The following is a 13,062-nucleotide window of genomic DNA, read 5'->3' as shown; positions in this document are numbered from 1 at the left end:
GGGCACAGGCGAGGGGCCTGCAACCGTGTAGGCCAGAGGCTCTCGTATGGGCCTCGCCTACACGTGGAGCAGTGGGGGCGGGGGTGGTGTGGGGGGCTGTCCTGGGGAGGGGACCTGCAGGCCCGTATGGGGAGGGATGGAGTTCCTTCCAAGAGGCTTAGGGGAAGAACTGCAGGTGGGTTTAGAATCCACCCCCCAGACGGCGCATCGAGGGTCCGGGCTGCCCAGGCGGCACCGCGGCTCCTTCACGACTCCCTTCATCCGCTCTTTCTTGCTTGCATGTGAGGCAGTTGTAGTTGCTCATGGTCGTTATTTTCATTGGAAATCACAGCGTCCCTGACCAGGAGGCCCTCCTCATGATCTGGGAGCTCGTCTGCTGCGCGGGCCCTACTCCACCCCAGCCCACTGATCTGGACGCTCCGCGCCTCCGCCAGGTCCCTCCTCTGGAGGGGTTGGAAGGCGAGGCGCCTGGGGTCTCGCCGTGTGTGTGTGTGTGTGTGTGTGTGTGTGTGTGTGTGTGTGGCTTGGAAACGCGGGGTCTCCGCTCTCCTTCCCCACGGCGCCCGGACATCTCGGGGCGGCACCCAGGACCCTGCTTGGCGCCCACCGCACAGCAGGACGCGGGGCACCGATCCCTGAGCGAGGGGAGACCCGCCGTGCCCACCCTCTCCCGCAGGACTGGGTGCGGGGATTGGGGGGGGCTCGTCCGGCTCTGGGGCGCTCACGGGAGGCCCTGCAGCCCGCCCGCCTCGCCTCTCGCCTTCCCCGAGGGCCCCCCAGCGCTGCTCCGTGCCCTTCCCCACCAGGTACTGCCCCTCCCCCCATGGTGGGACGACCTTCTGCAAGACCAAGGGGGCCCGGCTTCTGCCTCCAGACACCTTTCATCCTCAGCAGCGACCATGTGGCCCGTTTCTTGTGACAGACCAGGGGGTGCCCTGTGGGCAGATGGGAGGGACCCTCCCCGGCAACACTGAACCCAGGGAGACTCTGATCTCTGGGGAGATCCTGTCTTTGGGGACTCTGGTCTGGGGACACCCTGTCTTCAAGGGACCCCCACCTGAGTTGGGAGAGGCTCTGCCAGGCAAATCCAGGGGTGTCCCTAAGCTGACCCCCCACAGGAGGCCATTCCCAGGTCTCAGGTATTTCACAGGCTTTGGGACAAATGCTTGTGCTTCCAGATGCTGCTGGAAAGATGCCCCAGCACTCTCGGGTCTAACTGATTATTAGTGATTTGTCTTATACAAGCACGTGCCTGTTGGCCGCTTATACTCACTTGACTTTCTGTCTGCTGAGGCTCTTTGCCCACTTCCTTGGAGTCACTTTCCTTCTTATGAATCTGGGGGTTTCTTATAGTGCAGACACAGCCCTCGGCTCGTCACATGTCCTGTAATGTCTCTCCAGTTCGTTTCTTTTTCTTTTTAATTTAATTTATTTATTTTTATACAGCAGGTTCTTATTAGTTATCTATTTTATACATATTAGTGTATATATGTCAATCCCAATCCCCCAATTCATCCCACAACCCCCACCCCCACCCCCGCTTTTCCCCCTTGGTGTCCATACGTTTGTTCTCTACATGTGTGTCTCTATTTCTGCCTTGCAAACCTGTTCATCTGTACCATTTTTCTAGATTCCACATATATGTGTTAATATATGATATTTGATTTTCTCTTTCTGACTTATTTCACTCTGTATGACAGTCTCTAGGTCCGTCCATGTCTCTACAAATGACCCAATTTCATTCCTTTTTATGGCTGAGTAATATTCCATTGTATATCTGTGCCACATCTTCTTTATCCATTCGTCTGTTGATGGACACTTAGGTTGCTTCCATGACCTGGCTATTGTAAATAGTGCTGCAATGAACATTGGGGTGCATGTGTCTTTTTGAATTATGGTTTTCTCTGGGTATATGACCAGTAGTGGGATTGCTGGGTCATATGGTAATTCTACTTTTAGTTTTTTAAGGCACCTCCATAGTGTTCTCCATAGTGGCTGTATCAGTTTACATTCCCACCAACAGTGCAAGAGGGTTCCCCTTTCTCCACACCCTCTCCAGCATTCGTTGTCTGTAGATTTTCTGATGATGGCCATTCTAACTGGTGTGAGGTGATACCTCATTGTAGTTTTGATTTGCATTTCTCTAATGATTAGTGATGCTGAGCAGCTTTTCATGTGCTTCTTGGCCATCTGTATGGCTTCTTTAGAGAAATGTCTATTTAGGTCTTCTGCCCATTTTTGATTGGGTTGTTTGTTTTCTAAATATTGAGCTGCATGAGCTGTTTATATATTTTGGAGATTGATCCTTTTGTGTCCGTTGATTCATTTGTAAATATTTTCTCCCATTCTGAGGGTTGTCTTTTCGTCTTGTTTATAGTTTCCTATGCTGGGCAAAAGCTTTTAAGTTTCATTAGGTCCTATTTGTTTATTTTTGTTTTTATTTCCTTACTCTAGGAGGTGGATCAAAAAAGATCTTGCTGTGATTTATGTCAAAGAGTGTTCTTCCTATGTTTTCCTCTAAGAGTTTTATAGTGTCCAGTCTTACATTTATATCTTTAATCCATTCTGAGTTTATTATTGTGTATGGTGTTAGGGAGTGTTCTTATTTCATTTTTTTTACATGTAGCTGTCCAGTTTTCCCAGCACCACTTATTGAAGAGGCTGTCTTTTCTCCATTGTATATGCTTGCCTTCATTATCAAAGATAAGGTGACCATATGTGTGTGGGTTTATCTCTGGGCTTTCTATCCTGTTCCATTGATCTATATTTCTGTTTTTGTGCCAGTACCATACTGTCTTGATGACTGTAGCTTTGTAGTATAGTCTGAAGTCTGGGAGCCTGATTCCTCCAGCTCCGTTTTTCTTTCTCAAGATTGTTTTTGCTATTCGGGATCTTTTGTGTTTCCATACAAATTGTGAATTTTCTTTTTCTAGTTCTGTGAAAAATGCCACTGGTAGTTTGACAGGGATTGCATTGAATCTGTAGATTGCTTTGGGTAGTAGAGTCATTTTCACAATATTGATTCTTCCAATCCAAGATCATGGTTTATCTCTGCACCTGTTTGTGTTATCTTTGATTTTTTTTGTTTTGTTTCATTTGGTCTTTTTTTTTTAAATCTTTTATTTCTTTCATCAGTGCCTTATAGTTGTCTGACTACAGGTCTTTTACCTCCTTAGGTAGGTTTATTCCTAGGTATTTTATTCTTTTTGTTGCAATGGTGAATGGGGTTGTTTCCTTAATTTCTTTTTCTGATCTTTCATTGTTAGTGCATAGGAATGTAAGAGATTTCTGTGCATTAATTTTGTATCTTGCAACTTTACCAAATTCATTGATTAGCTGTAGTAGTTTTCTGGTGTCACCTTCTGGGTTATCTATGTATAGTATCATGTCATCTGCAAACAGTGATAGCTTTACTTCTTTTCCAAACTGGATTCCTTTTATTTCTTTTTGTTCTCTGATTGCCGTGGCTAGGACTTCCAAAATTATGTTGAATAATAGTGGCAAGAGTGGACATCCTTGTCTTGTTCCTGATCTTAGAGGAAATGCTTTGTTTTTCACCATTGAGAATGATGTTTGCTGTGGGTTCGTCATACATGGTCTTTATTATACTGAGGTAGATTTCCTCTATGCCCACACTCTGGAGAGTTTTTATCATAAATCGGTGTTGAACTTGGTCAAAAGCTTTTTCTGCATCTATTGAGATGATCGTATGTTTTTATTCCTTAATTTGTTAATATGGTGTATCACACTGATTGATTTGCGTATGTTGAAGAACCCTTGCATTCCTGGGATAAACCCCACTTGATCATGGTGTATGATCCTTTTAATGTGTTGTTGGATTCTGTTTGCTACTATTTTCTTGAGGATTTTTGCATCTATATTTATTAGTGATATTGGTCTGTAATTTTCTTTTCTTTGTAGTATCTTTGTCTGGTTTTGGAAGATTTTTAATCACAGTTTCAATTTCATTACATGTGATTGGTCTGTTCATATTTTCTATTTCTTCCTGGTTCAGTTTTGGAAGGTTATACCTTTCTAAGAATTTGTCCATTTCTTGCAAGTTGTCCATGTTATTGGCATAGAGTTGCTTGTAGTAGTCTCTTATGATGTTTTGTAGTTCTGCAGTGTCCGTTGTAACGTCTCCTTTTTCGTTTCTAATTTTATTGATTTGAGTCCTCTCCCTCTTTTTCTTGATGAGTCTGGATAAGGTTTATCAATTTTGTTTATCTTCTCAGAGAACCAGCTTTTAGTTTTATTGATCTTTGCTATTGTTTTCTTTGTTTCTATTTCATTTTTTTCCTGCTCTGATCTTTATGATTTCTTTCCTTCTACTAACTTTGGGTTTTGTTTGTTCTTCTTTCTCTAGTTCCTTTAGGTGTAAGGTTAGTTTGTTTATTTGAGATTTTTCTTGTTTCTTGAGGTAGGCTTGTATTGTTATAAACTTCCCTCTTAGAAATGCTTTTGCTGCATCCCATAGGTTTTGGATCATCGTGTTTTCATTGTCATTTGTCTCTAGGTATTTTTTGATTTCTTCATTGATTTCTTGTTATTTTAGTAACATATTGTTTAGCCTCCATGTGTTTGTGTTTTTTACGTTTTTTTCCCTGTAGTTCATTTCTAATTTCATAGTGTTGTGGTTGGAAAAGATGCTTGATATGATTTCAATTTTCTTAAATTTACCAAGGCTTGATTTGTGACCCAAGATGTGATCTCTCCTGGAGAATGTTCCATGTGCACTTGAGAAGAAGGTGTAATCTGCTGTTTTGGGATGGAATGTGCTATAAATATCAATTAAATCTATCTGGTCTATTGTGTCATTTAAAGCATGTGTTCCCTTATTAATTTTCTGTCTGGATGATCGGTCCATTGGTGTAAGTGAGGTGTTAAAATCCCCCACTATTACTGTGTTATTGTCAATTTCCTCTTTTATAGCTGTTAGCATTTGCCTTATGCATTGAGGTGCTCCTATATTGGGTGCATATATTTAATTGTTATATCTTTTTCTTGGATTGATCCCTTGATCATTATGTAGTGTCCTTCCTTTTCTCTTGTAACATTCTTTATTTTAAAGTCTATTTTATCTGATATGAGTATTGCTACTCCAGCTTTCTTTTGATTTTCATTTTCATGGAATATCTTTTTCCATCACCTCACTTTCAGTCTGCATGTGTCCCTAGGTCTGAAGTGGGTCTCTTGTAGACAGCATATATATGGGTCTTGTTTTTGTAACCATTCAGCGAGCCTGTGTCTTTTGGTTGGAGCATTTAATCCATTCACGTTTAAGGTAATTATCGATATGTGTGTTCCTATTACCATTTTCTTAACTGTTTTGGGTTTGTTTTTGTAGGTCCTTTTCTTCTCTTGTGTTTCCCACTTAGAGAAGTTCCTTTACCACTTGTTGTAGAGCTGGTTTGGTGGTGCTGAAATCTCTTAGCTGTTGTTTCTCTGTAAAGCTTTTGATTTCTTCATCAAATCCGAACGAGATTCTTGCTGGATAGAATAATCTTGGTTGTAGGGTCTTCCTTTTCATCATTTAAAATATATTGTGCCACTCCCTTCTGGCTTGTAGAGTTTCTGCTGAGAAATCAGCTGTTAACCTTATGGGAGTTCCCTTGTATGTTATTTGTCGTTTTTCCCTTGTTACTTTTTTTTTTAATATAAATGTATTATTTATTTTTAGCTGCATTGGGTCTTCATTGCTGCACACAGTGTTTCTCTAGTTGCAGTGAGCAGGGGCTAGTCTTCGTTGTGGTGCATGGGCTTCTCATTGCTGTGTTTTCTCTTGTTGTGGAGCATTGGCTCCAGGCGTGCGGTCTTCAGTAGTTGTGGCACGTGGACTCAGTAGTTGTGGCACATAGGCTCTAGAGCACAGGCTCAGTAGTTGTGGCACATGGGCTTCATTGCTCTGCAGCATGTGGGATCTTCCAGGACCAGGGCTTCAACCCATGTCCCCTGCATTGGCAGGCGGATTCTTAACACTGCGCCACCAGGTAAGCCCTCCCTTGTTATTTTTAATAAGTTTTCTTTGTCTTTAATTCTTGTCAATTTGATTACTGTGTGTCTCGGCGAGTTTCTCCTTGGGTTTATCCTGCCTGGGACTCTCTGTGCTTCCTGGACTTGCGTGGCTATTTCTTTTCCCATGTTAGGGAAGTTTTCAACTATAATCTCTTCAAATATTTTCTTGGGTCCTTTCTCTCTCTCTTCTCTTTCTGGGGCCCCTATAATGTGCATTTTGGTACATTTAATGTTGTCCCAGAGGTCTCTTAGGCTGTCTTCATTTGTTTTCATTGTTTTTTCTTTATTCTGTTCTGTGGCAGTGAATTCCGCCATTCTGTCTTCCAGGTCACTTATCCGTTCTTCTGCCTCAGTTATTCTGCTATTGATTCTTTCTAGTGTATTTTTCATTTCAGTTATTGTATTACCCATATCTGTTTGTTTGTTCTTTAATTCTTCTAGGTCTTTGTTAAACATCTCTTGCATCTTCTCGATCTTTGCCTCCATTCTTTTTCCAGAGTCCTGGATCATCTTCACTATCATTATTCTGAATTTATTTTCTGGAAGGTTTCTTATCTCCACTTCATTTAATTGTTTTTCTGGGGTTTTATCTTTTTCCTTCATCTGGTACATAGCCCTCTGCCTTTTCATTTTGTCTATCTTTCTGTGAATATTTGTTTTCCCACAGGCTGCAGGATTGTAGTTCTTCTTGCTTCTGCTGTCTGCCCTCTGATAGATGAAGCTATCTACGAGGCTTGTGCAAGCTTCCTGATGGGAGGGACTGGTGGTGGATAGAGCTGGGTGTAGCTCTGTGGACAGAGCTCAGTAAAACTTTAATCTGCTTGTCTGCTGATGGGTGGGACTGTGTTCCCTCCCTGTTGGTTGTTTGGCCTGAGATGATCAAGCTGATGGGTGGGACTAATGGAGGACTCCGGGAGGGCTCACGCCAAGGAGTACTTCCCAGAACTTCTGCTGCCAGTGTCCTTATCCCCACGGTGAGCCACAGCCACCCCCTGCCTCTGCAGGACACCCTCCAACACTAGCAGGTAGGTCTGGTTCAGTCTCCTATGGGGTCACTGCTCCTTCCCCTGGGTCCTGATGCAGACACTACTTTGTGTGTGCCCTCCAAGAGTGGAGTCTCTGTTTCTCCCAGTCCTGTCAAAGTCCTGCAATCCAATCCCACTAGCCTTCAAAGTCTGATTCTCTAGGAATTCCTCCTCCCGTTGCTGGACCCCCAGGTTGGGAAGCCTGACGTGGGGTTCAGAACCTTCACTCCAGTGGGTGGACTTCTGTGGTATTAGTGTTCTCCAGTTTGTGAGTCACCCACCCAGTGGTTATGGGATTTGATTTCATTGTGCTTGCGCCCCTCCTACCGTCTCATTGTGGCTTCTCTTTGACTTTGGATGTGGGGTATCTTTTTTGGTGAGTTCCAGTGTCTTCCTGTTGATGATTGTTCAGCAGTTAGTTGTGATTCTGGTGCTCTCACAAGTGGGAGTGAGCCCACGTCCTTCTACTCCGCCATCGTGAACCAATTGCTCCTCTCCCGTTTGTTTCTAATTCTGTTTATAATAGCATTTTGGTTACAGAGTCAGTTAAAAATTTTACAGTCAAATTTATTATATATATGCTTATCAACTACAGGGAAGGGGAGAAGGATCTAATTGCAGTTTCTGTTTCTCTTTTTTCACTGAGAATGCTACTAGGACCCCCCCCCACTATCCCCACCTGGGTGGGTGCCCTCCCGGGCCCTTCACACCATGGCTGGAGGTCCTGGCATCAGCCCCTCGCCTCTGACATCCCTGGACAGCAGCAGGCCCAGCCGTGCGAGCACAGGTCCGTCCCCGGCTGCCCGGAGGTGGGGCATGGGGCCTTGGGGGCAGGGAAGGGAGATGGGCCCTCTGTCTGGGGAGCACAGCTACACCTTGACAGGGTGGTCCTGGGAGAATCTTACTTCCTGATGGAGGCAGCCGAGTGCAGGTGGGGTGGGGCACAGGGGCTGCCCTGGGAGGGTCAGCTGGGCCTGGTCGGAGCACCAGTCCTGGACCTGGAGGGAGTTGTCCCAGGGGTCTGGGAAGGGCCTCAGGTGCTCGGGGGCAGCCGTGATGGGGACTCACTAAGTCAGGCCCGAGTGGCCACCGTCGAGCTGTGGGACTGTGTCCTGTCGGCCCCGGAGTGGCCTCCTTGTCCTGGCAGCCTCCTTGCTGGGGCTGCAGCTCTGCTTCAACCCCGCCTGAGAGCTGATGGGGCCCTGCCCCAGCCCTGTCCTGTCCTCTCCCTGTCCGCCAGCCCTGCGCCCTGCCCAGGCCTTTCTAGGGATGGCTGGAGGCGGAGCCTGTGCCTGGGGAAAAGACGGTGGTGTAGAGGGGTCAGCGGGAGCACCTGGGGAGGTCGTGTGTGACGGGTGATAGTGAGAGGCGTTGCCATGGGGAGCTGGTGAGGAGGCCTCAGTGAGGGGTGATAGTGAGAGGCGTTGCCGGGGGGGAGCTGGCGAGGGGGCCTCAGTGAGGGGCGATGGTGAGAGGTGTTGCCGGGGGGAGCTGGCGAGGAGGCCTCAGTGAGGGGTGTGGGTGACAGGGTGCTTGCTGCTGAGAGGGTGTTAGTGACGGGTCTTTGCTGGGGTGGTGTTAGTGGGGGGTGTTCTTGTGGGGACGCTGAGGTGACGTTTGTGAGTGCATATGTTTGAGGGTATGTTAGTGAAAGGACGTTGGTGTGGGGACTCTGCTGACGAATGTTCATGAGGGACAGTGTGAGGAGATTTGGTGGGGAGGCCTTGGTGAGGGGACATTTGTGCGAGGACACGGGTGAAGTGATAATGGTAGAGACAGTGTGAGTGTTACTGTGGGCCGTCGGTGAGGAAATGTTGAGGGAGCGCCTGTGAGGGACGCTCCTGGGGTATATTAGTGAGGTGACGTTAGAGAGGCATGCCGGTGAGGGGACATTTCTGAGGGGACACTAGGGGCAGTCAGTGTGGGGAACAAGTGAAGGGTGTTGGGGAGGAGGCTGGTGACGGGTCGATACTGAGAGACGCTGTGAAAAGTTATTGAGGGGACAGTAGTGTGGGGGGGAGATCGTAAGGGCTTGTGGGTGGGGTAACATTGGTGTGGCCGTTGCTGAGTGATGACCGGATGGTGGTGAGGGGACATTAATGTGGGACGTTGGTGTGGGGACATTAGAATGTTGACACTGGTGAGGGTCCTGGGTGAGGAGGTGTTTGTGCAGAGATGCTGTTGAGGGGATGCCGCTGAGGGGCCTTAGTGCTGGGCTGCTCGTGAGGCGATGCTGGTGAGGGATGTGCCGCTCTCAGAGGCAGGAGTGTGCCTGGCTCCTTACGGCCACTTTGAGGGCCTGCGTCTGTCCTTCCTGTGGGGGTGGAGGTGACAGGCATGACATCCACTCGGCTAAGGGACCACCTCGAACACTGTGTCTCGGTCGCAGAATAGGGCGTGGTTCCTCCGTATGAGGACCCACGGCCTTGTGCACACTTTGGAGGCCTGGGGAGTCCGCTGGGCTCCCCCGAGGACTGCACGCTGGTGATGCCTGCACAGCGGCCGTCCTGGGCGGGCTCCATGGCCACTCCGCTGGCTTCCTTCCGTGACCTTGGCCCCAGGTGAGCCCATCTGGGTTCAGCTGTGCCGAGTCTCCTTCACTCATGCCCCCTGCTCTCAGGATACAGGATCCATGTCCGAGTGGGGCTGGGTGGCGGTGAGCAGGCAGAGTGGGGACCCAGCTAACCCCGGCTGTAGAGAGGGCCTGAGGGTGTCCCGTATGTATGAGGGAAGGCTCTGGTAGGAAACGCAGAATCCTAACTCAGACACCACACGTGGCAGGGAGTGTGTCTGAGCGTCCCTCCAAGGGGCGGAGGGCTGGGGACGTGGGGCCTGAGAGGGAGCTGGTGCCCTTGCCCTCCAGGGAGGTCGGGGCCCCAGGGGAGAGAGCGGGGGACACCAGCGTGGCGGGCGCCCTGCGGGTCCCCAAGGTGGCCTGCGCCCGGGGGGAAGGACCCCGCTCACCTGCTCTCCGGGGTCGTAGGCCGGAGTCACGGAGAGGGACGTCCTTTCTTCTGCAGAGGGGACCCCGTGCAGGGTCCAGCGGATAGAACTCCAGATCCGTGGAGGGAGGGGCCCCTGCCTCCCCCCCGACCCCGCCCCCGGGAAGTTCACAGGCGCCGCCCCTGCCTCCCCCCCCGGCCCCGCCCCCGGGAAGTTCACAGGCGCCGCCCCTGCCTCCCCGCCCCCCCGGCCCCGCCCCCGGGAAGTTCACAGGCGCCAGCCCTGCGGCCTGAGGCCTGGGGCTGCCGGGCTCTTCTCTTTCTCGTGCAGGCGTTTCGTACTGTTCTTTGCGGGGAGGGAGGGGGGCAGAGGAAGAGAAGATACTCGGTGTGACGCCCTGCCTTTCAGCTGCAGGCCGTGTAGGCAGATGACAGGAGAGGCGGAAGTGAGTCAGTCACCCCCAAAGGGGGGTCAACAGGGTGTCATCGTGTTCTGGGCTGAACTGTGTCCCCCTCCCCCAAATTCCCATGTCGAAGTCCTAGCCCCCAGTACCTCAGAATCTGACCTTATTTGGAAATAGAGACGTTGCAACATAATCTGTAATTAGTTGAGATGAGGTCATCCTGGGGTAGAATGGGCCCTAATTCAAAATGACTGTCCAAGAGGGAAACGTGGACACAGACGGGCCGTGGAGGAGGGACAGGAACTGGTGCGCCTGGAATGGTCCCTCCCGAGAGCCGTCAGCGGGGGCGCGGCCTGGGGACACCGGGACTCTGCCGACTGCTGGCCTCCAGGCTGTTGTTGAAGCCCCCAGGTTGACATACTTTGTTAGGCCAGGCCCAGCAGACTAAACAGCCTGGGATTTAACAGGGCACTTCCCAGAGGGTGAACTTAAAAGACCTGGGCGTCTGGACAAGAAGTCACTGCGGCTGCCAGAAAGAGCCTCTCATTTCTCCCCTATCTATCTATCTATCATCTATATATCAATCAATTATCTATCTATCTACTTCTGTCTCATCTGTGTACCTGTCATCTATCTATTATCTATATATCAATCATCTCTCATCTGTGTACCTATCTCTCTATATCTATATATCAATCTATCAGTTATCTATTTTTCTCTCTCTCTCATCTGTGTACTGTCATCTACCATCTATCTGTATCACCTCTCTTTCTATCATCTGTCATCTCTCTATCATCTATCTCTATCCACAAACATCCTTATGCAAACCAGCAAACATCCCTAAAGTTCTCTGGCCCCGTTTTGGGGACAGAGTGAGACTTCACTGACCAAATACTTTGTTTTCAGCCCAAAGCCAACTAGACAAAGGTGGATTCCACGGTTGAGGCCATCCAGTCGGTGCCCTTGGGAGTGGGGTGCCTGTAAGGACAGGGGGCCAGGCCCGGCACCCTCTGGGTGCACAGAGCAATCCGGGGGACCCCGGGGCATGATCAGCCCTGGGGCTTCTGTGAACGGTCTCAGCATCCCCACTGGCACTTGGAAGCTGGGGAGCAAGCGGGGTTCAAAGCCTTTATTGGACTGGGGTGTGTGCACACGGGGAGGTGCAGGGCCTGCTGTCACAGCTCAGTCTGATGGGGGAGGTGACGCCCAGAGACCTGGGAGCGGGGTCCGAGGGCTGGCAGAGAGCCTCTGGAGGGCACTCGCGGGAGGACAAGTCTGGGAATGAGGCTGGGCTGAGGGAGGCCAGCCCCAGACGTGCTCCCCGTGAAGCCTCTGGGGTCCCGGGAAGGCACAGAGGGCAGGACAAGGGTGGATGGTGAGGAGGGACAGTGCGCTCAGGGTGTCCAGGGCTGCGGGGTCCCCGGTAGGAGCTGGGGTGGGCGGGGGTCCTCCGCTCCTGACTTTACACCCACACGTGGAGAGACTGAGCCGTCAGTGCGCTGGACCTCTCAGGTGGGGTCTGAGTAGCACCACGGACAGGAGGACAGCACCCGCGGGGCAGGGGTCGCGGGGCTGGTGGTGGGGGCGGGCAGGGGGCGCTAGCAGATCCAGCGGATGAACCTGTCGAAGAAGCCAGGCTGGGCCAGGCTGTCGTAGTCCTTCTCGCGGAAGACGGCGGCCGGGTCACCCAGGCTGATCTTGGAGAGCACGTCCGCGTCCACGTCGCTGCCCACGGCCACCACGGTGGGCACCACGTTCTGCTTGCGCATGGAGTGCACCGCCTCCTCCAGGCTGTCGTTGCCCGTGACGCCGTCCGTGAGGAACACGAAGTCCAGCTCGGCGTGGCGGCGCGCCCCGGCCCGCGCGCCGTGCACCACCTGGTTGATGGCGTGCACGATGCCCGCGCCCACGTGCGAGAAGGAGTTGAGGTAGCGCGCGCTCGCCAGCGCCTCCTGGATGACGGTCAGGTTGGAGGTCAGCGGGAAGGCCACCTGCTGCTCGCGTGGGCCTCCGAACTGCAGCAGCGCCACGCGCGCGTTGAGCGGGTCGTCGTCCCTGCGCGCCAGGGTCAGCCGCCGGGACACCTCCTCCACGAAGCGCCGCGCCTTGTGGAAGTTCTGCTCGCCCAGTCGCTCGGAGCCGTCCAGCAGGAAGACGATGTCCACGGGCCGCTGGGTGCACTGGGCCACGTACAGCTCTGGGGGCGAGACGGGGTGGTGCGCGGGCGACCCGGGTGAGGCCCCGCTGCCCCGCCCCAGCCGCGCCCCCCGGGCCACGCCCGCCCCGGCCACGCCCTGCGCCCGCCTCTCGGCGCATACCGCACCCACAGGAGCCACTCAGACCAATGAAACTTCACCCAAGGTCACCGGAGGCCGGGAGCCCTCCACAGCACCCAGGACGTGGGTCCAGGCTCCCACCCTGTCTCCCTGGGACCGACACCGTCTCTCCTGGTTGTGCTCCCACCAGGAAATGTCCCCAAACCTGAGGCTGCGGGGTCCCTTTCCGCTCTCCCAGCACCATTCCTGCCCAGCGACCTCCTTCAGGCCTCGCGGGCAGGCAGGCAGGGATCAGTAAAGCCCCTTCTTTTGGCCCAAGAACTGGATGCGCCCAAAGGACCACAGGGCATGGGTAGTAGGGGTGGGGGAGAGAGGTGTCATCACACCTGTGATCGTGTAC

The 13,062-nt window shown here is 51.3% G+C and overlaps 1 protein-coding gene across 1 annotated transcript in view; it reads right to left on the bottom strand.

Annotated features, from left to right (window-relative positions):
• Nucleotides 1-11,500: 11,500 nt before the first annotated feature.
• COL6A2 (collagen type VI alpha 2 chain) overlaps nt 11,501-13,062 on the bottom strand; it is a 35,789-nt gene continuing 34,227 nt past the window's right edge. The window contains exon 28 of the mRNA XM_060151111.1: nt 11,501-12,583. Coding sequence (XP_060007094.1) covers nt 11,985-12,583 — 599 coding nt within the window. The 3' untranslated portion in view covers nt 11,501-11,984. The remainder of the gene's footprint in view (nt 12,584-13,062) is intronic.

This window comes from Lagenorhynchus albirostris, chromosome 5 (assembly GCF_949774975.1).
Source record: "Lagenorhynchus albirostris chromosome 5, mLagAlb1.1, whole genome shotgun sequence".
In the NCBI taxonomy this organism is placed as follows: domain Eukaryota; kingdom Metazoa; phylum Chordata; class Mammalia; order Artiodactyla; family Delphinidae; genus Lagenorhynchus; species Lagenorhynchus albirostris.
Note: the sequence above shows the minus strand (reverse complement) of the source record. Positions and strands in the feature narration are given on the sequence as shown.